At 36.3% G+C, this 21,849-nt stretch overlaps 1 protein-coding gene across 1 annotated transcript in view; it reads right to left on the reverse strand.

Annotated features, from left to right (window-relative positions):
* Positions 1 to 21,849, reverse strand: part of usp28 (ubiquitin specific peptidase 28) — a 119,904-nt gene that overhangs the window by 21,919 nt on the left and 76,136 nt on the right. Inside the window, 9 exon segments of the mRNA XM_039764004.1 lie at positions 2,691 to 2,824; positions 8,809 to 9,021; positions 11,344 to 11,393; positions 11,395 to 11,570; positions 12,292 to 12,362; positions 13,066 to 13,280; positions 18,527 to 18,706; positions 19,117 to 19,212; positions 19,436 to 19,563. Coding sequence (XP_039619938.1) covers positions 2,691 to 2,824; positions 8,809 to 9,021; positions 11,344 to 11,393; positions 11,395 to 11,570; positions 12,292 to 12,362; positions 13,066 to 13,280; positions 18,527 to 18,706; positions 19,117 to 19,212; positions 19,436 to 19,563 — 1,263 coding nt within the window.

A 21,849-nucleotide genomic window follows, 5' to 3' on the forward strand; every position in this document is an offset into this window, starting at 1 on the left:
ACTTTTCATGGGAACACCTGGATAACTTCACACCATCCTTCACAATGCAACACGCGACAAGTTAATACTGAATGTAGCGGTGCCACATAGTTAGTGTTTAAATGTCAGTTCTGTGCGTGTCTCGTTTCATTGTCCCATTGACTGTGTGTATGTGTATCAGTTAATGTTGTCCCCGTAAAGGAGGACGGATGATGGGAGGAGTTCACAACCGCTAATCTGGAAAGCACCTGTGTGTCAAATCAATCAATTACTGCCGTCACGGACTATTTAAGGAGAAGAGGAAACTAGCACGGGGGAGAGAGAGAGAAAGAGGAGAACCAATATCGCATTCACGACTACAACTTGCTTGCCGATTCATTTCATTGCGCTTTGATCCAGTTTGTTTTTCATTCATCCGGACTGCCTTTCAACCTGCTTGCTGCTGAAGACCCCGGGGTCGAATCATCATTCGCCACACGCCGAGGAATCACAGTGAGGTTGTTCCAAACGCCGGGAAATACAAACACTACGATTGCCGCTAATCAGTATCCGTATTCAGGACATTTATTCACGTTCGGACTCAAGTTCACGATCATTCTGTTTGCTAGTCATTTGTCGTTTGTGTGGTGTGTGTTATATGTTACGTGGACAAGGGAGGGGATTTGTATGTATATTTTCAGTTTTGCTTTGGGATTGTTGGGGTGGAGGAATATTCGGGTGTGCATTTGTCTTGTGGCGTGTCTTGTCTCATTTAATACATTTATTCCTGTTTAATTTTACATTCTGCCTATTGTGTCTTTGCATTTCAAACCGTCGATTGTGGGAAAAGTTTATCAGTGTAGGAGTACGGCTTGACAGGAAAGGCTTTTCAGTAAATTATCCAGGCCACAGGTCTTGGAGGTGTAGCTGCTGGCTGGGAATAAGGGGTTGGCCGTTACATGATGATTCCTAAAGAAAATGCCACACCAAAGTTCCATTCCAAGATCACAGATGCAAATAATCTCATGTCACATAAGGATTTAACTCCATAAATTATCTTTAAATATGAAAGCAACTATTGTACAGTAACTAGAATGGTATAAGATTAAAAGATGTGTACAAGCTACTCCACATTCAGAACTGAATCCGCACAACTGTAAAAATATAACCACACTTTCCATATATATGTAAAATTACCTGTCTTTACACAAAGTATAATAATCAGACAATACAAAGTAAATCAAACATAAATAAATTAAGTGACTTGTATAGAAAGTTATTTGGAATCAAATATTCTTAAGAAAACTCCTTTTTTCTTCATTAAATGTATTCTAATATACTAAACAAGAAATACAAATTAAAACCAGCTTTCTAAAAGAAAAAAATGTTGAAGTGATTACAGACATTTGAAAAACTAAAACATGCATTATTTATATGAAAAAATAAAAAGAAACAAAACAATAAGTAAATCAGTCACCATGCAAATATGTCCAAATTAATCAAAGAAGCTATATTTAACTCACAAACCCAAAGAATTTTTTCAGTAACAGTCTCATACTTTAAAATATGTCAACTTGACAAAACTTAAAGATTTCATAATGTATTCTACCCTGGTGAAGTAAGTAACAGGATGAAATCAATCCTGCATTTCATTTTTGTAAATAAGTGTTTTTTTCAGACAGGGAATCACATTTGGGGGAATGAAATGCCTAATGGTAGCTATTGCATGTTTAGTTTACATTAACAATTAGACCTTGCTTACAATTTATTGTATAATTTCATTCCTGGTAATAAACCAACGATTACTTGTAGCACATGCAGTGAAGAGGTTTTGAAAATGAGACAACAACAATGAGAGATTATTTTAAACTTTAGTTTTAGGTATATTTATAAATCATATCCTACATTAAATCTGCTAGCTGATTTATCTCTAGAGGCTACACAGGATATTTTTTGTGCCTGGGCTGAAGAAAGCAGAACAAAATCTGGTTGGGAGTGATAGCGTGTCAAAGGTTTCATAAACCCATCTGAAAATAGTTATTGGGTTGGATAAGAAAACATAACATTCCCACTTAATCCAATTCAGAGTCACTAGGGAACACAGGCTGTCCTGGCAGCAGTGGTCTCGATGCAGAAAGTAGCCCTGGATGCCAGACCATTACAGGGTCCACTCACACACAAAATCAGACTATTACTCACACAGGGACAATCTGGAATCATCAATTAACCTAATCTACATATGTTTAGGCATATGGGAGGAAACCTGGAGTACCCTGAGTGAAAACCCAAAACAAGGTAGTGAGAATTTGCAAACTTTACATGACCAATGACCAGTGTGGGATTCAAACCAATGTGCTACAACACCATGCCAACATGAATAAGCCTATTTAATACACATTTTTTAGATTAATTAAATAAACTGAAGCATGTTATTAAATAAAGCACTAGCTAAAAAAGCAATTTCATTAACCAGACAAACAGTAGCATATATATTATAGTTTCTTTTTTCCAAAACAGAAATGGTAGAAAACACTTTAATAATTTAAATCACTTGAAAATGTATCACCAGCATCCTTTCATAATCGCATACAACATTTGCATCTGATTTTTTAAACAATACTATTACAGGTTATATTACACCTGCGTAGTGCACTCTGCACTTTATAAATAACTCTTCAGTGTTAATCATGAAGTCATTAAAAAATTAAGCAAATCATAACCATTTAGTGTACCTCTGTAAGTGCAGCTTCAACACCATTTTTTTCATAGCACTCAGCAGTATTAGCAATGGCCTGGGCAGTCTGCTCCTTTGAAATACCAGCATGTTCTTCTGACAAAGACCGATGGGTTTGTTGAACAGTCAGATCTGAAGGAAACAAAAACAATCTCTTAAATCTGAAAGCAAAACTATTGCAAACAATAACAGGCACTGTGAAAACAACAAGGTGGAATTGACAGATAATAGCAGGTACTAATACTAATGTTTCACAAAAATGTTGTCAAACATTATTCAAACTTGCATATTCTGTCATTGACTTATTATGGCACAAACAGTACATAGTCAGTCCAGGAAGCATCAGGTGCAAGGCAGGAAAAAAACACAGCTTCTACCACTGACTCACAAATATTTTCTCACTCATAACAGGCCTGTAGCTGTAATGGTCATATTTGATGTTTGCCATTTTTGAGAATTCATTCAGGGTTTTAAAGGTCTCTGCTATCACATAAAGAATACACAGGCTCACAAATGTTACTAGCTTGCAAGTATTTTCAAAAGGATAAGGTAATGGCCATCAGTTACATATTTTCATTTAGCCAGTTCAATCACAACTCCAAACTAATTTTACATAGTTGTGGGGCTACAATTAACTGATGCAATACAGATTCTAGGTTTCTAAAAAATGTGTCCGATCATTATTTGTGTGGTGTTTGCAGATTGACCTTGTGTCTCAGGAGTTTTCTGAGAATATGCTGATTTTCCTCTGACACCTCAATTACATGCATGTTAGATTGACTAGCCCATGGGAGTGTGGATGTGCATGTGTGTGAATGGATCCTTTGATGGACTGCCACCCCCATCCTTGTGTGGTTTCTGTCTTTTGTTCAACAGCTATGCTGTTGGGACAGACTCCAACAAACTACAATCCTGATTTGGACTATGTTGGTTTGAGAATATTATGTTATTGAACTTTATAATACTAATAATAAATCTTTACTTTTATATAGTGCTTTTCTCACTACTCAAAGTGCTTTTCATAGTGAATGGTAAGGCAGTTCAACCACCATGAATGTGCAACATCCACAAGGATGATTAGATGGCAGCCATTTTTGCACCAGTTAACTCACCACACAAGCTATTAGGTGGTGTAGTGGTGAAAGAGATAACCAGTTAGAAACAGAGGATAATTAGGGGTTCAGAATGACTAGGCCATGGAGGGCAGTTTAGCCTGGACATGAGGATACAGCCTGCTCTTTACAAAGGATGCCTAGTGATTTAGGACCTTGGTTTTACGTCTCATCTGTAGGATGGCGGCATTTGTACAGTATAGTGTACCTATCACTACACTGGGGCAATGGGATCCACATTCAGACCAGAGGGTAAGCACCCCCTGCTGGTCTCACCAACACCTATCCAGCAGAAACCCAAGCTCTTCCTAGATGGTCTCCCATCCAAGAACTGGCTGGACCAGAACATGCTTAGCTTCCGGTGAATGACCTCTTCTGATGTGATATAAACATATTTTCCTCTAAAATGGAAAATATGTAAATTGGGCTATAAGCTTATAAACATAACTCAAGAGATTGTATCATGCATTGTTCGGAAGCCAGTTACAATAATTGAATTATTTTTTTTGTGGTCACACAAAAGGCAAAAAGTACAGTTACTCCCATCTTCTAGAAGACAGTTTTTTAAACCTAAAGTACATTTGTTAATTTGAGTTTGTCTAATTGCAATGAAGACTTTACCCACAGACTTGATAAAGCAAGTAAAAAGGGAAAGTGGGGCATTTGCTCAGCTAAATCCTGGATCTCCGTTCTATGCAGTCCTTGCTGAAAAACTGAAACAAGTCCATCTTTCAAACAAAAGACAACTCAACCACACAGCAGTTTGGTTTGGGTGCTGAAGAGATAACCATTATTATAGTTAGGTACTTTACAACTAATCATCCATTACCAAAAGAGAAATTCTTCTTTTGAAATATCTTCAATTGCAGGTTTCCAGGTTTAGTTTTATTTGCACTATTGTCACAAACGCAATGTAAATCTTACGTGTTATTTGCAATCATTTAATTACTGAGAAATACATACCTTGACTACTGCTGTATACAATACAGAACAAGAATACCATATATGACGAAGCAGTTAACAACAATGAGATTAAAGTGCACATTCAGAGATGTGATCTTTAACCCAAGAAAAAGCAGCAGCCAACCATTTCCACAGACTAGTAGTTAATGGCACTGTAACAACCGCCCTCATACTCAAAGGAGACAAGTTACACACTTCGGCTGTGCTGGAGTGAAGTCCAGACTCACTCATGTCAAACCATACATACCCCTTCGTTACCTTACCTGCCCTCCACTCAAGCTCCCCAGTTGATAGTAAAAACAAACAAGTTGAGATTCAGTACGTAAAAAAATATATATTTTGGAAAAAAGAATGAACAATAACACAGAGAAATCCACACATTTCCAGAACTTGTTGCAAGTGCAAATGTTGTATGTTCGAGAAAAGGAAAAAAAAAAAAAAACCTGACACGTCCTTGACCTCCCATCTCCTCCCCTTGTCTTAACCAGAAAACATATATAATTTACAAAACAACAAACGAACATTCAAATAATAAAAGAGTCCAATGATAACATGAAAACTGCGGAGATGAGAAGTGGATAATATTGCCAAATAATGAAAATGATAGAAAACCTGAAAAACAAACAAACTGCTATTTCAAAGTATGAATCAACACACTCTCACTGATGACTCCTGTTTAGCAGTCTGACGGCCCTGGGTAATGGATGATGAAAAAGTCTACCTTACTGCCTTGTGTAACCGGATAAGCACTTATGATCTGTGGATGCCTATGATGAAAGAACAGCAGTGCTTGATGTGGTGGATCACAGTCATCTTAAGCTTCCAACAAGGCTCAACTCTTTCTTTTGAGTTCCCCAAGTACATCCACCCTTTAATTATTCTGAGTTTTATGTTTCTAGAACAAGAATGCAAGCAAACTAAAGACAAGAATTCCATGTGTGATTAAAATGCACTTCTTGTTCATCGATCTAACACTGCAGCTGTTCACTCAACATCCGGTATAGGGACACAGGTGGCCAGACCCTCAAAAGTGCTAAGCACGAGGGAAAAATCAATATTTTTCTCACCTGGAACTTTGGGCCTATGTTTCATTTGTACCACTATGTCCTATAACATGCCTTCTCCATGAGGTCTAATAATGAGGTTTATAGTTGATTTTTCATGTTAAGCATTATTATATGTTTCTAACATGTCTTCATAATACGGTAGCCAAGGCTGCTTCAGACCATGCTTACACAGATCTGCAAGAATTCTTTTACAAATGTCTAACAATGTTAAGTAATAATCTGTGCTGGTTTAACCTCCATTTACAATTGTACAGAGAAACTCTCCTCAAAGGAACTTTTGAAATATTAGGCTTTGAAAATTGAATGGGAAGGTAATGTAAGATATTCCAAATTTATATTCCACTCAACCATAATGGCTGCCGTTATATTCTGTTTAATCTATACTAATAAAAGGCAAAACCCTCACTGACTGACTCACTCACTCACTCGCTCATCACTAATTCTCAAACTTCCCGTGTAGGTAGAAGGCTGAAATTTGGCAGGCTCATTCCTTACAGCTTACTTACAAAAGTTAAGCAGGTTTCATTTAGAAATTCTACATGTAACGGTCATAACTGAATCCTACTTACGTACATATATATGGCCATAGCCTGCAGCTCCGTCGCAGTGTGAGGCAGAGCTGCGTCTCCCATCACCTTGCCTCCCATGTAGTTGGCTGCCTGCCAATATTGCATCCCCAATACTGACGCCTCCCACATAATTGAGTGCCTGCACATATAAGGCCGTCCGTCAGCAGCAATCCAATAGACACGTTGCTGCTAAATATTCGCAGGCAAATCAAAAAGGTAATACCGGAAATGCCTGTTAAAGATCTTAGATTCATGAGTAGCAATTTTGGTGGTGAGATGTCTATCGAGGTGATCACTGTAATATTTATATGTCATTAAATGTATTATTATCTGGCATGGTTTAGGCACCTATGTCATCAGGAAGGCACCGGAAAAAGGGACCTCAAGGTTACTATTATGTAAGTTAATTTAGAGCACGGATGCTGTGAATGTAAAAGCTGTAATAAATAAAGTCCCCCTTAAAAAGAAAGTCTCGCCATCATTTCATTTTTCACAATTTGTGAAAACAAGACATGGTGTCAGAATAGAGGACAGTCATGGATTTTGTTGGAGTTCCCTCGCCACAAATTGACTGGGATTCTCTTAACCTGCCGGGAGAATGGAAAAAGTTGCGATAGCAAGTGGAGCTGATGTTTTCTGGCCCGCTAAAAGGCAAAGACGAGAGTGAGAAATGCAGCTACCTGCTCCTGTGGACTGGAGAAAAAGGAGGAGACATTTTTAACACATGGACTCTCACCCAGGAGGAAGCCAAGGTACTGAAAACTTATTATGACCGTTTGGAGGCGTTTGTCATGCCTAAGACGAATACGATATTCGTGAGACACAATTTTAATGAGAAGACGCAGGGTATAAACAAGACTTTTGATCACTTTGTAACGGAGTTAAAATTGCTGGTGAAGGACTGTGTTTATGCAAACGAAGATGAGATGGTCAGGGATAGACTAGTGTTTGGCACAAACTTAGCAAAAGTGCGAGAGAAACTTTTAAGTGCCGGGTCTTAGCTAACATTAAATAAAGCCATGGACATCGCAAGATCGCACGAGATAGCACAAGCACAGCTGAGAACCTTCGATGCATGTGCTCCTAGTGGCTCAAGTGAACTGACTGTGAACACAGTACGCAGACAATAAGCAAGAGCTCCAAAGAGCGCTGAACAAAAAATGCATTACACAATTGAGAAGGCAGCAAAAGAATATGAAGCGAGTGGCGCATACAAGCATATTCATAAGTGCAGCTACTGCGGAAACAAAGCACACGGTGGAAAAAGTCAATGTCCAGCTAAAGGAAGACAGTGTAAAAAATGTGGTAAATTGAACCACTTCGCTAAAGTTTGCAGGACTGGGAAAGGTAAACCCGTGCATGCAGTGTGTGATGTCTCAGATAAAGAGGAAAATGAGCTCTTTATTGATGCAGTAAGAAAGGAACAACCCTCTGAAGCTGAACAAGCCTTTATAGACATATCAATAGGAAAGCAAGGTGTAAAGCTTAAGTTTAAATTAAGTTCATAGACATGCTGCCACTAAATATTCGCAGGGAAATCCACAACTTAATAATGGGAATGCCTGATAAACATCTTAGATTCACGAGTACCGATTTGGGTAGTGAACACTTCGATGAATGAAACCTGTTATCTTTACAACGGTTGACAAACACAGAATGTAACTTGAACACAACACATCCTCCAAATACGAACCTGATTGAAAGAAATAATTATAATCAAATCCTTGATGACAGCAACACTCATAACAGACACAAAACAATTACATTGACAATCATGTTACGTTATTTTTAAAATGTTTCCATTTCTTTTTCATAACTTCTTTAACACACTACTTCTCCGCTGCAAAGCGCGGGTATTTTGCTAGTTATTAATACTTTAATTAAACATACAAAATTGTAGAAGGTAAAAGAGACAAGTTTGGGGATCAAAAATGCATCACAAAGAGAAAGTCAATTTGCCATTAAATATCTTTTAAGCACTGTCATGCACTTCCATTGTATTGGTGTGGATGAAATACTCACATGACAACAGCTTTAAATGCAAAAAGTTTATTCAGCAACTCCAATGCTTTCAGCAAACAGTAAGCTGTAAGGACGTACTGTAGGTAATTCTTCTGTTATAGCCATCAAGGCTATGGCACTTAAGTTCTAAGGATGAAGCATATTTGAATACATCCATACACAAAACGCCAGCAACTAACACTCATGTCATGTGCAGAGCTGTTCATTAACCTGACAAAATTCACATTGCACACTCCTTCCGACAAGTGTGAAACACACCCTGATCATTACTAAACTTAGTAAGTGATGTAGTATAAAAAAAAATATAAAAATTTGATTAAATGTTAATCATACAGGCACTGTATTTTACTACAAACAAAGTTTGATACACAAACTCAGCATACCTTCAGAGGTGTTTACTGACTGAGTAGTTTCCTGGCTTTCAGCGGTCATGCTCACAGGATGTTCTTTTTGTGGAACTTTCCGAAACTGTTCCTCATTCCACTCTTCCACTTCCTGCTGAAACCAACGGTTATCCTCCCACACATAACGCCGAAGAACAGCAGGCAAGGAGTCTAGTCCTTTTAGCACTTGCCCCGTCTCTACATCTGTCTCCTCTATATAAAAAAAAATAATACAAAGTTATGTTATTGACACATTCGCAGTTTCATGATCAATATTTAAATTATTATAGTAAAAACAAAATAATAAGAAACAATTATCGATGACACAATGGATAACATATTTATCATAAAATTAATTAAAAAATACAATGGCACTAAAACATATACAATAATTAATTAATAAATAAATAATAATACAAGAATAATCTCTGTATTTTGTGTATTCATAACTGTAAACCTATTTTTGCCCACCCCTGTAAATATACAGTGGTGTGAAAAACGATTTGCCCCCTTCCTGATTTCTTATTCTTTTGCATGTTTGTCACACAAAATGTTTCTGATCATCAAACACATTTAACCATTAGTCAAGTATAACACAAGTAAACACAAAATGTAGTTTTTAAATGATGGTTTTTATTATTTAGGGAGGAAAAAAATCCAAACCTACATGGCCCTGTGTGAAAAAGTAATTGCCCCCTGAACCTAATAACTGGTTGGGCCACCCTTAGCAGCAATAACTGCAATCAAGCGTTTGCGATAACTTGCAATGATTCTTTTACAGCGCTCTGGAGGAATTTTGGCCTACTCATCTTTGCAGAATTGTTGTAATTCAGCTTTATTTGAGGGTTTTCTAGCATGAACCGCCTTTTTAAGGTCATGCCATAGCATCTCAATTGGATTCAGGTCAGGACTTTGACTAGGCCACTCCAAAGTCTTCATTTTGTTTTTCTTCAGCCATTCAGAGGTGGATTTGCTGGTGTGTTTTGGGTCATTGTCCTGTTGCAGCACCCAAGATCGCTTCAGCTTGAGTTGACGAACAGATGGCCGGACATTCTCCTTCAGGATTTTTTGGTAGACAGTAGAATTCATGGTTCCATCTATCACAGCAAGCCTTCCAGGTCCTGAAGCAGCAAAACAACCCCAGACCATCACACTACCACCACCATATTTTACTGTTGGTATGATGTTCTTTTTCTGAAATGCTGTGTTCCTTTTACGCCAGATGTAACGGGACATTTGCCTTCCAAAAGTTCAACTTTTGTCTCATCAGTCCACAAGGTATTTTCCCAAATGTCTTGGCAATCATTGAGATGTTTCTTAGCAAAATTGAGACGAGTCCTAATGTTCTTTTTGTTTAACAGTGGTTTGTCTGTCTTGGAAATCTGCCATGCAGGCCGTTTTTGCCCAGTCTCTTTCTTATGGTGGAGTCGTGAACACTGACCTTAACTGAGGCAAGTGAGGCCTGCAGTTCTTTAGACGTTGTCCTGGGGTCTTTTGTGACCTCTCGGATGAGTCGCTCTGCGCTCTTGGGGTAATTTTGGTCGGCCGGCCCTCCTGGGAAGGTTCACCACTGTTCCATGTTTTGCCATTTGTGGATAATGGCTCTCACTGTGGTTCGCTGGAGTCCCAAAGCTTTAGAAATGGCTTTATAACCTTTACCAGAATGATAGATCTCAATTACTTCTGTTCTCATTTGTTCCTGAATTTCTTTGGATCTTGGCATGATGTCTAGCTTTTGAGGTGCTTTTGGTCTACTTCTCTGTGTCAGGCAGCTCCTATTTAAGTGATTTCTTGATTGAAACAGGTGTAGCAATAATCAGGCCTGGGGGTGGCTACGGAAATTGAACTCAGGTGTGATACACCACAGTTATGTTATTTTTTAACAAGGGGCAATTACTTTTTCACACAGGGCCATGTAGGTTTGGATTTTTTCTCCCTAAATAATAAAAACCATCATTTAAAAACTGCATTTTGTGTTTACTTGTGTTATATTTGACTAATGGTTAAATGTGTTTGACGATTAGAAACATTTTGTGTGACAAACATGCAAAAGAATAAGAAATCAGGAAGGGGGCAAATAGTTTTTCACACCACTGTATATATAAAAATCTTCCTGAGCAATTATACACTGTAAATGCAAAATATTTAGTGGATTATGTGTTAAGAAAAATCCTTCTTCATAAAGCATAGAGCTTCTCATTAAATTAGACATACAGTATTTCTCAAAGATTAATTATTACATTTAAAAGGTAAAAATGGAAATAGAACTTTAGAAAAGATGGTATAGAATGTATAATTTTTCTTGGTTCATGTTTTCTTCAAGCGACTGACATGCTATAAAATGACATTTTGTAAGAAATCATTTATAGACGTCCCAAATGTGTATCAGGTAGTTTCAGAATAATTGTATTTATAATCTGTAGCACAAAAAAAGTTAATTGCTACTGACCAAAGATTATATATTGGTAAATTACAAAATTACAAAAGTATTTTTTAAATATAATGGACAACCATTTGTGAAAAAAAATGCAATACCTGCTATGGGGTTTGGTAAGTTATCATCTATGTACATAAGGCAATATGCGAGCATTCTTCATTCCACCAAAGGAGTCTCTCTCTAGTTCGTCCCAAGACGACTCAGTAACAGAGATGTCATTATATTTTAGCCAGCGTTTGGCTTCGTGGTCAAAAATATATGCCCAGTAATGTCCTGCTGAAGCTTGACCCTCATGAACAAGGATAGCATGGAGTCTATATGGGACCTGAATACAACATACACAGATTATAAATAAAGGTTTCATTAGAAAGAAAATCAGTAAAATTAATTTTCAGGTAATACACAGTAACAAAATGAAAAAAAAAACACAGGTTGTAAATTTTTCCTACATTGGATATGTTAGATACATTTATTAGATTAAAAGAGGTGAGGCCTAAGAAAACCTAATAAACAGACATTGGAACATGAAAACCATTCCAATAGTGACAACCTGTAAACATACAAATGTTTAAATTCATCCTTATACTTTTAATAAAAAACTGCTTTCATAAGCCAAAAAAATACTCTTTTTTTCCCCTTAAAATGGGCGGCAATTCATCTAATATCAAAACAAAGCTTATAATTGAAAAGGGTTGAAATTTTAGGTGCTATCATTGACAGAGATAAACCTTTATTTATATTTCTACACATTCTAAATCTTGCTTTGTCCATCTTGGAAATTTTTAATTAGTTAGCATCAAGCAGAATTGTCTGCCTGTTATAATAATTTGTTGTCAGCCTTTTCAAATTGTTTCCTCAGTAATCTACAGTAATTTCAAAAGTAGTAGCAAAGATCAAAACTAGACCTAAGTGGTATGACCGTCTAATTCCAAGTCTTAAATTAATACAACAGTCTACAGTTAAACTTGAGGGTTGATTTTAAAATGCTAACACAAATTGTTAAAGACAGATTTAACCAATACCTATAAAATTTGCTGTCTTCTCACCTGGCAAAACTGGTCATCTGAATATATGTTTTCTAATGTATTTTTGATTGTTTCAATATTGTCTTTCAACTCTGTGAAAAGATTAAAATAGTTAACTTTCGATAATGAAAATGCTGCTGTAAGTTAGACTTTAAAAGTGTTACATTTTAAATAAAGAACACGTTTCTGGATGGACAAACAAACATTTTACATTATTTCAGGTATGTGCCAATTGCATGCTATATAATTTAAGAATACAAAGTATTATGAGTAAATTTAACATAATTTTACATCTGGAATGGGGTCCAGTAGACAAGCCACCTGCCCAGACAGATAGGGTCCAAAATCTATATAGTCAGGCCAGGTGTATCAACTAGGACTTTCAGTTTTATTTATCAGTTACTTTGTGTTCTGCAATTGTTATATTTCTCCAAAGGACTTTTTTGTTATTACTAAATATATTATTTTGGTAAAGATCTTGCTTTGTTACTATTGCTCCAGGTCAGGCTGGCACTTATTGCTGCTCCCATGATAGAAGTCTATTTTAAAACTGTAGATAGTAAGTGATGCTTATTGGAGAAATATAGTTGACTGGAGCTGAAAGAAATCCATTTTCTGAATAGTCCACCTGATTTTTATTCTGTGACTGCTTGTTGCAAAACAAATAATCTAACATTATGATCATACAACGATGGGCTTCATTAATCTATTGTGTAGCAAAACATCTTTATTAAGGCATAATATCAAGACTTAATATTCTCTTTTGAAAAACAAGTTATAAATAATCATGAGGACCTTGTATGTTCTGTTCCACCTCTCTTCGCCAGCGCTGCAAACAACTTTTGATGAAGATTAGTTCTTCCTCAGTCACACTATGGGGGGCTGGGTATGGAGGGGCATCCGTGGTTGTGTTGCAATGTGTAAAAGGCTTGAAACCTGGTATTCTCGGGCATGCTGGAGATGCCACCTCATTATCCACTTGTGGCGTCAAGGTCTCAGTTTCTGCAAGGCTAGTAAAACGGAAAATGTGATCAAAAAAAAAAAAAAAAAAAAAGCACATACATAATTTCTCTCTCTCCTAGTTTAGGTGACTATTCCACTTTTATCACTGATTGGCTATTTTTGTTTAATATCTCAGTAATAAAGTAACACACCCTACTGCAGTTTATGCCTGTATCAAGAATGTTATACAAAATCTTTGCTAAAGTGTTAGACCCTTTGTCCTTGTGGAACACAGTGATCTCTGCACTATGAAACGAAAAAAACCTCAAGATATCTTAAAGTAACAGCAAGTTTTACTTAGGGAAGGAGCTCAATCATTGTTTTTTTTGGGACAGTCATATTAAAGTACATCAGTACCAACTAAAGCATTCTAATTCATTTTAAAATGCTTTATATTTTAGGTGTGACTAAGTCCTTCTCACTGCTGTCACTTATGGAAACATTGCACTGTACACATTTGCACTTCTCTCCTTGCAACATTTAACAATATTCTGTATTTATTCATCAGTTGCATCAATTCTAGTTAAACACAAAAGACAGGAAAAGTTGGATTTCCTAAATTGCAAATCTAGTGCCTGTGTCAATGTGCTTTCTATCTGAATTGTTTGTTTTACCATGTATACACTCTGCAAAAGACTGCACCAGGTGAAAAATAAACTCCTCAAACAACAACCTATCTGGCACATACAGCTAAGAATGAACATTGCTACACTCAGCATTTAAAAACTGCATCACATCTGTCAGTAACACTGCTGACTGTTTCTGGTTATTATTCTATTAAGTGGTCTGCTTAAGTTTTTAAGTTGTCATTGTTAGCTTGAAGTGCATAACGCTTGGCTACACTGTACTAATAACATAGCCTATATGAGTTTGTGCAGAGGACCTTTTCATTTTGATGTAATTGTATGGGCATGCAGTGTCAGGATTGGGGAAGGATACAGGTACATTCATTAAGCAGAGAATTTTAAAATATTAAGTTAACAAAAATATCAGTCATTATAATCCATCTACCCAAGGACAGGGGTGGGCAATACAGCCTCAAAATTGTATCACAATACTTCAAGGAAATCTGCGATAATGATATTTATGACGATATAGAAAAAAAAATACTGAACAAAGTATTACTGCTGATTGAAAATGAAGGGCATTTTCCATCTTTCTTTTCCAATGAGCTACTGTCATTAAATTAGGTAGTCTGTCATCAAAGTATGCATCTTTTGGCACAAGGTGCTACCAGCCATAGCATTACAGTGCAACAGTAGGGACACAGCATTGTATACAACATGACATAGCATAAGTAAAATGTAAGCACAAAAGTGGCCTAGGTAGTGTTTTCCCTGGAAATCTTAAGTATAACATAACTGCTTAACACTTTAGTTTAACAATTATAATAACTAAAGTAACTTAACCTTGTAACTCTTCAGAAACCTGTATAATACTGTCACCTAATAAAATTGACCTCAAATTTTAAGAACACATGTAAACAAACAGCACAATCCAAACAAACCTTCAGTCAAAATGTAAACACTCACTGCTTATAAAAATATAACAAAAATACTGTCAAAACAAACAGCAGTTGCCTTTTTTGAATTATCATCAAATGAGGTAGAATATCAGTGGTGGAACTGTTCCAATGCCTCTAATTTCTTGTGTAAATTTAAAATGGATATGCCTTGAAATGAGGCAAGTTAGAATATCAGTGTTGGAACTGTACAAGTAAACACTTAAAAGAGTTAACTAGCCATCCTTATTGTTAATTTCACAATACACTAATTTACAATCTTACAGGCTTTAGTAACTCTCATTAAACCTTATGGGCCCACACATACACAAAGGTGATAAACAAGAAAAGGAGTATCCAATATTTATATTTGTATATTTATATGTGTAATTGCACAAAAATGAAACTGCTCATGTGAACCAAAATGTTTTATGTTCTGTTAATTTGAAGATATGTTAAATTATTTCGCATTAGTAGTTCAAGATTAGTTTATGCATTAAGAATGGGGTAGAGAATGTTTTATTGGGGTACTGGTTTTTTAAGAAGGGGTGCTGCATTTCAGGGGTTATTGAGAACTAGGAAGTCTTAAGTTTCTTTTCAAAAACTGTGGAAATATATACCATAGAAAATAAATGTTGCTTGGAGGAATCCCAGGGCTTTCTCTTTTATGACTCGCAGAGTGTTGTCTTGTTTCTCTCTCTCTCTCTTTTTTTATTTCAGATGGTAATTGACAGCATGCTAAGATCTCTCGCCAACAGTCACAGCTGCTACTCAACCGAGTATGAAACTAACAGTCACGCTGCTGCACTTTATCATTAAACTTCTTCCTGGGATTGGGGAGTAATATGGTGTTTTTCAAGAGTTCCCCATTTGCTCCTTTTGGCCACACCCATTGCATGAAGAGAATACAAACCCTCACTAAACCAATCACAATACAGATACTGTCAAGATGGACTATGCTCAGCATGTTAACCAGGCACTTCTCAAACAGTGATTCAAAAATTATAATTATTATTTTTTTTTCCTTTTTCTTTTTACAGTTTATTAAAATTAAGCTAAATTTTGTCGTGGCATGCTTCATGTATCTCAGGCAACAATGTCTTTGAATAAAAAAAAAGTATTTTCTAACCGGGATGTTGTATCTTGAGTTGAGCTTTATAACCAGTTGCTTAAAACCCTCCTTTTCCAAGTTTAGATTTGCATCATTTCCTTGGCCAAACAATCTGTAATCAGTCATTTACATCCATGCTCCATGTGATGCTTGGTTGAGTCATTTGTTCCCTTTTTGGACACACATCACCAGCTGCTAGTATCTCCTTACATGCCTTCACAGCCTGGTTACACTGGATGGTGTGTTTTTGCTTCAAGTGGTGAAACAAGTTTGTTGTACTGTATTTCCACCTTTAGTGGTAACAGTTTTCTTATATATTTTGCAAAGCACTGTGCTTTATTCAAGGTCTGATGTGTTATAGTCAAATCATTTCCATACTATTGAAGTAGCTGCCTTTTTAGGTACTAAATTGCCATCAGAAGCTCACATGGTGCTCTCGCTCTCAGACAGCTTGTGGCACTGTTGTGCAAGTTATGGAATTTATATCTCCAATATCACAACATGACACTTTTTTATCACATAAAAAATGTATACCAGTGTTATCATGGATGAGATGATATGGCACAGCCCTACCCAAGGACACTCCCCACCTCTCTCATCCCATATTAGTTTTTCAAGAATCTGGTCTCCCTATATTTATAACTGTTTTGAACCATTTAAGTTCATGTGAGAAAAAGGCAAATTACCTGTATACCAATCTAAAATGGGATTTGTTAAATCAGCACACTATTACAACCCCCACTCTAAAAGTATGTTCATGTACACAACTGAGACATTAAAAAAATGTTCTTTTTAATTTAACTCAATACAGTATTTGTTTTGTTTTAAAAAAAAAAAAAAAATAGCCTTAACCATCTTATATAACCTGACATGATTTCTCTTGATGTCAGAATTTACACAAACACTTATACAGTATATGCACAAAATTAAGTATGCCTTTTATTATTAAAGAAAATATGGGAAGCCTTATAACACACTAATGAGACAATGTATTATTATAATAGTTTGTTAACCAAACATTTACTATAATGTTTTAAGCAAAAACAAACGCACAGTATGTGTAAATTTGAATGAATGGATTTTATGCTTCATGTTTTTATTGTATACTGTACAGTAATACCTCGCTATATTGCGCTTCGACTTTCGCGGCTTCACTCTATCACGGATTTTATATGAAAGCATAACTAAATATATAACGCGGATTTTTCGCTGTTTCGCGAGTTCTGCGGACAATTTGTCTTTTTACTTCCAGTACATGCTTCCTCAGTTGGTTTGCCCAGTTGATTTCATACAAGGGACGCTATTGGCGGATGACTGAGAAGCTAACCAATCAGAGCATGCAGTTAAGTTCTTGCGTGCTGAATGCAGTGTTAACCAGGAAGTCTTGTCTCGCTCATTCAGCATCAACGTGTTTCACTGTGTAAAGAGTTGTGCTCTTTTGTGTTTATCTTTGTGCATAGTGAAGCCCTTCATTATGGCTCCAAAACGATCTGCTACTGCTTCAGGGGCCGTGCCCAAGCGCAAACGGAAGATATTAACGATTGCCGAAAAGGTAAACGTTTTGGATTTGTTGAAGGCTACGATTCTTTTTATTTAAAAAGTAGGAAAGGAATATAAAATCTACGGCCGCAGTGTCCTTTTAACCAGGGTGCAAAACGAGTTGTAAGTGGATGTAATAAGGCAGTAGTCTGGATGAAATCTGCTTTAGGGATTTGGATTGAAGACTGCCAGAAGAAGCACAATGGCAGTGCTACACAATCGCCTGAAGTTTGTTGTGCAGTAAAATTAAACTCATTGTTATCGGACAAGTCATCGTGTCATTGTTGGTGAGTAACCATAATTAATTTTCTACTTACAGTACTTAGTACATGTACGTAAGTTTAGTGTCACTGTACACACATTTACTGTATACTATTTTTCTTGCATTGTACGTATTTATTGCTGGTGGCCTGTCTATCGTAATGGCTGTAACATATGCGATATCGGAGACACTCAATATCTTTAAAATATTTAGGTTTTACTGTATATAAACAGTGTGTTTTTATACATAATTTCAATGAATCTTATCTAAAATCTAAGAGAATTCAAAGGGATTATACTGTATAACTCTGCGGGGAATATTTATAAACAGTGTGGGAGAGTTTATTAGGGCTTAAAATATATAAAAATAACCATACAAAAATATGGTTTCTACTTCGCGGATTTTCACCTATCGCGGGGGGGTCTGGAATGCAACCCCCGCGATCGAGGAGGGATTACTGTATTTGTAGTTCTTCATTTTCTAATTAGTGATGAGGAGAAGTATCTTATCCAGTACATTTTCTTCTAAAGTAAAAGTTGTACACCAAAGTAAAAAAATATTAAAGTCAAACGAATGTTTGAGTGTTATCTCAAGAGCGGACTGGTGGCTCTGTGGCTAAGGATCTGCGCTGGTATCTGGAAGGCTGCTGGTTCAAATCCCATTACTGACAGAAAGGATCTTAATCTGTTGAACAAGGCCCTTAACCTAAAAATTGCTGTAGGAGCGCTGTACAATGGTTGACCATGCACTCTGGCCCCCAAAGGAGATGTGAAAAGACAATTTCCTCTCAGGGATTAACAAAGTATATTAAAAAGGTCTTGAAAGCCATGTTATATTTTACCTGGTTAGCTCTAGCGGTGTTTCTGTAGCTAAGGTGATGGTTTCATTCTGTGGCAGGGCAGCAATTCTGATGTTTTGAGTGGGTGAGAAATTAGTGGGCTGTGTGGAAGCAAACTCCAAGACATACTGCAACATGTCAGCCAATGGATACTTTGTTGGTCCTGAGCCATAGCTTAGGTAGCTAAAATAAGAGAGCAAAAACACAGGAAGAATAATTAACAAAGTTAATCATTTCAAAATGTAAATGACTGTGAGAAAATCAAAATATGAACGCACAAAAAACCCTAATTCTATTATATCTTACTATGGCGTATTGGATAAATAGTTCTGTAAAAAATATTATGACTTATTTGAGAATTAATCAGAATACCTTCATTACATATTCTCATATATACACATATCAATCTACTGGGCAGCAATTATCTTATGTCAGGCTAGGGGAAAAACATTCTACAAAGATCTACCATGATCCTGGCTACGGTAAGAAGCATCCCTGTGTTGTGCCTTAATTGTGCTAGTCACACTAGTCAGAGCATATACCAAACCTCACCCTGTAAACATAAAAGTCAAAATCAGTAATAGTTTACAAACCTTTCTAATCTCTGTTGAAGAAAAATCATTTGTTCTTTCAACGTCTTAACTTCCTTTCTCTTGGTATGTGTCAGTTCCATGTTTTTATGAAGATACCTGATCACAAAGAACAACTATTTTACAATATGATACATCAGTGATAACCCTCATATAAAATAGAACAAATATTTAATGAAGAGCAAAAAGTTTTTCTTGAAAACTAATTAACAAAGGGAGTCACATTTATGTAGTTCTTAAAGAAGATAAGTTAGGAATTCTGAAGAACTGATTAAATAAGCAAACATTGTGTGTTCTGCACGTAAACACAATTTTAACATACCTGTCCATATAAATGACCGGCGGAAACTCCAGTTTTTTATGAATCTTTTCTGGTCGCCCAAGCGATTGGTTGAACTCAAACCGTGAAAGTTCAAATGTCAAAACAGGAGGCAATTTTGAAAACCAGCGCTGCAAAATAATTTTTTATATTCAGAAATATAAATACATTTACTCAAATTGTTTACAATCTAATTTAACATAAAATTAGTACTGATTAATTACTAACCTGTTTTTATTCCTCTCACACACATCTGAAAAGCCTTATGATTCATATTTCATAATAAATAAGACAGATTGAGCAGTCAGTTCAATAGATCAGGTCCTACTTCAAACCACATTATTTATCTTGTTTCCCTCTTTATTATTTCTAGCAGACCTAAACATTGTACTACTGACCTCTAAAATGAAGCCAAAATTCTATCCAGTAGATCAATTTCCAACCTCATTACCACTATCAGTTTAATCACAACTGGCCCTGGCCAGGTTTACTCAGGTTAGCTGGTTTTCCCCAAATCTTTTCTTCCACTATAGTCTTAGGCATACTTTGGGGTAACATCCCAATCATGCAATTGATTGCAAAAAATTTGTAGAACAAAACTACTTTAACTACAGGACGCACATTTAACATAATAGGCGGACTTTTCTTTCCCTGATGCTACCAAACTGACAAGATAAAATGCCAATAACAATACGAATATCATTTAAAACTGGAATAATCTAAAGAATTCAACACACTTTTCAACCAATTCAACTTTCAACCAGTTGTTTCTCATTATATAACCTTTCCTTTCACTGCCAAAGGGTCTGAATACTTGTGTCAATGGGATACTGAATTTTTTATTTTTAACAAACATGCAAAAATTGCTAAAACCCTGTTTTCACTTTGACTTTCTGGGGTACCGGGTGTTGGTTGATGAGTGGAAAAAATGAATTTAAATTATTTGATAAATTATAATAATAATATAATTATAATTATAATAAATAAATAAAGCTGCAATATGTGAAATGTGAAAAAGCTTAAGGATTCAGAATACTTTCTGAATGTACGGTATATATATATATTTATATATATCGGGAATCGATTAAAAAAAATTAACTAGTCGCATCATTGTATGTAATTAATCATGATTAACCACATCTAGCATTAAAACACGAAATAATAAAATAAGTACTTAAATCATGAAATAAATACACACTGAATCACAAAAATAATACAGAATCAAAACTACGGAATTAAAAAAGAATTAATGGCATAGCTTAAATAATGACCTTAAAGCTGAACTTTTGACCCTTTTTTGTTTTTAGTGAACAAGTTCTTTCATTCACCTCCTGGTCCATTCCACAATTTTCCTTTTGGCTTGCCACATTTTTATCTTGGCAAAACAAGATCCAGCAGTGACTTACAGAATCCAGTCTTGACTTACAACTACGAAGTGCAAAATATAACAATTCTGAAATGTTGTGAAGAAATACGTTGAGGATCATTGGCATAAAATATGACCTAAACCAAACACATTTGAATTACATGTATGTCTAATGGAAATCCCTCCACCTTTAGTTAACTGCTTTGTACCTGCTTGGTAAGAATAAATGGTCTGAGCTAATAAAATGAAAAAATGAAATGTGCACAAATTACAAGTGTTACTGTGTGTGTTGGCCCAACGCTACTGGGTACCCCAGGAATGAGTCAGTGGACAAGGACAAACACAAATACTGTACATAGCAAGGGGTAGGTGCAAAAAGGTTCCAAAGTGCTTTTATTAAAAATAAAACAACAGTGTCCAAAATTGAGCAGTGCTCCAAAAGTCAATACAGTAATCCCTCCTCGATAGCGGGGGTTGCGTTCCAGAACCCCCCGCGATAGATGAAAATCCGCGAAGTAGAAACCATATGTTTGTGTAGTTATTTTTATATATTTTAAGCCCTTATAAACTCTCCCACACTGTTAACATTATTAGAGCCCTCTAGACATGAAATAACACCCTTTAGTCAAAAGTTTAAACTGTGCTCCATGACAAGACAGAGATGACAGTTCTTTCTCACAATTACAAGAATGCAAATAGATCTTCTCTTCAGGAGCAGAGAATTTCAGAGAGAGAGAGCGCTCGCAAAGAAAAGCAAACAATCAAAAAATCAATACGTGTGCTTTTAAGTTTGCCGCGGCATTTTTTAGAGGAGCGTCAGTATCTTCTACGCAAACAGCCTCTGTGCAAACAGCCCCTTTGCTCACATCTCCTCCGTCAGGCGCAGAGAAAGTCAGAGAGAGTGAGAGAGAGCGAGATTAACGCAAACCATCAAAAATCAATAAGTGTGCTTTTGGAAGCACCGCGATAAAGCGGTGCGTCCGTCCGTATCCACTAGGCAAACAGCTTCTGTGCAAACAGCACCTCTGCTTACAGCCCCTCCGTCAGGCGC

The sequence above is a fragment of the Polypterus senegalus genome, chromosome 9 (assembly GCF_016835505.1).
Source record: "Polypterus senegalus isolate Bchr_013 chromosome 9, ASM1683550v1, whole genome shotgun sequence".
In the NCBI taxonomy this organism is placed as follows: Eukaryota; Metazoa; Chordata; class Cladistia; order Polypteriformes; family Polypteridae; genus Polypterus; species Polypterus senegalus.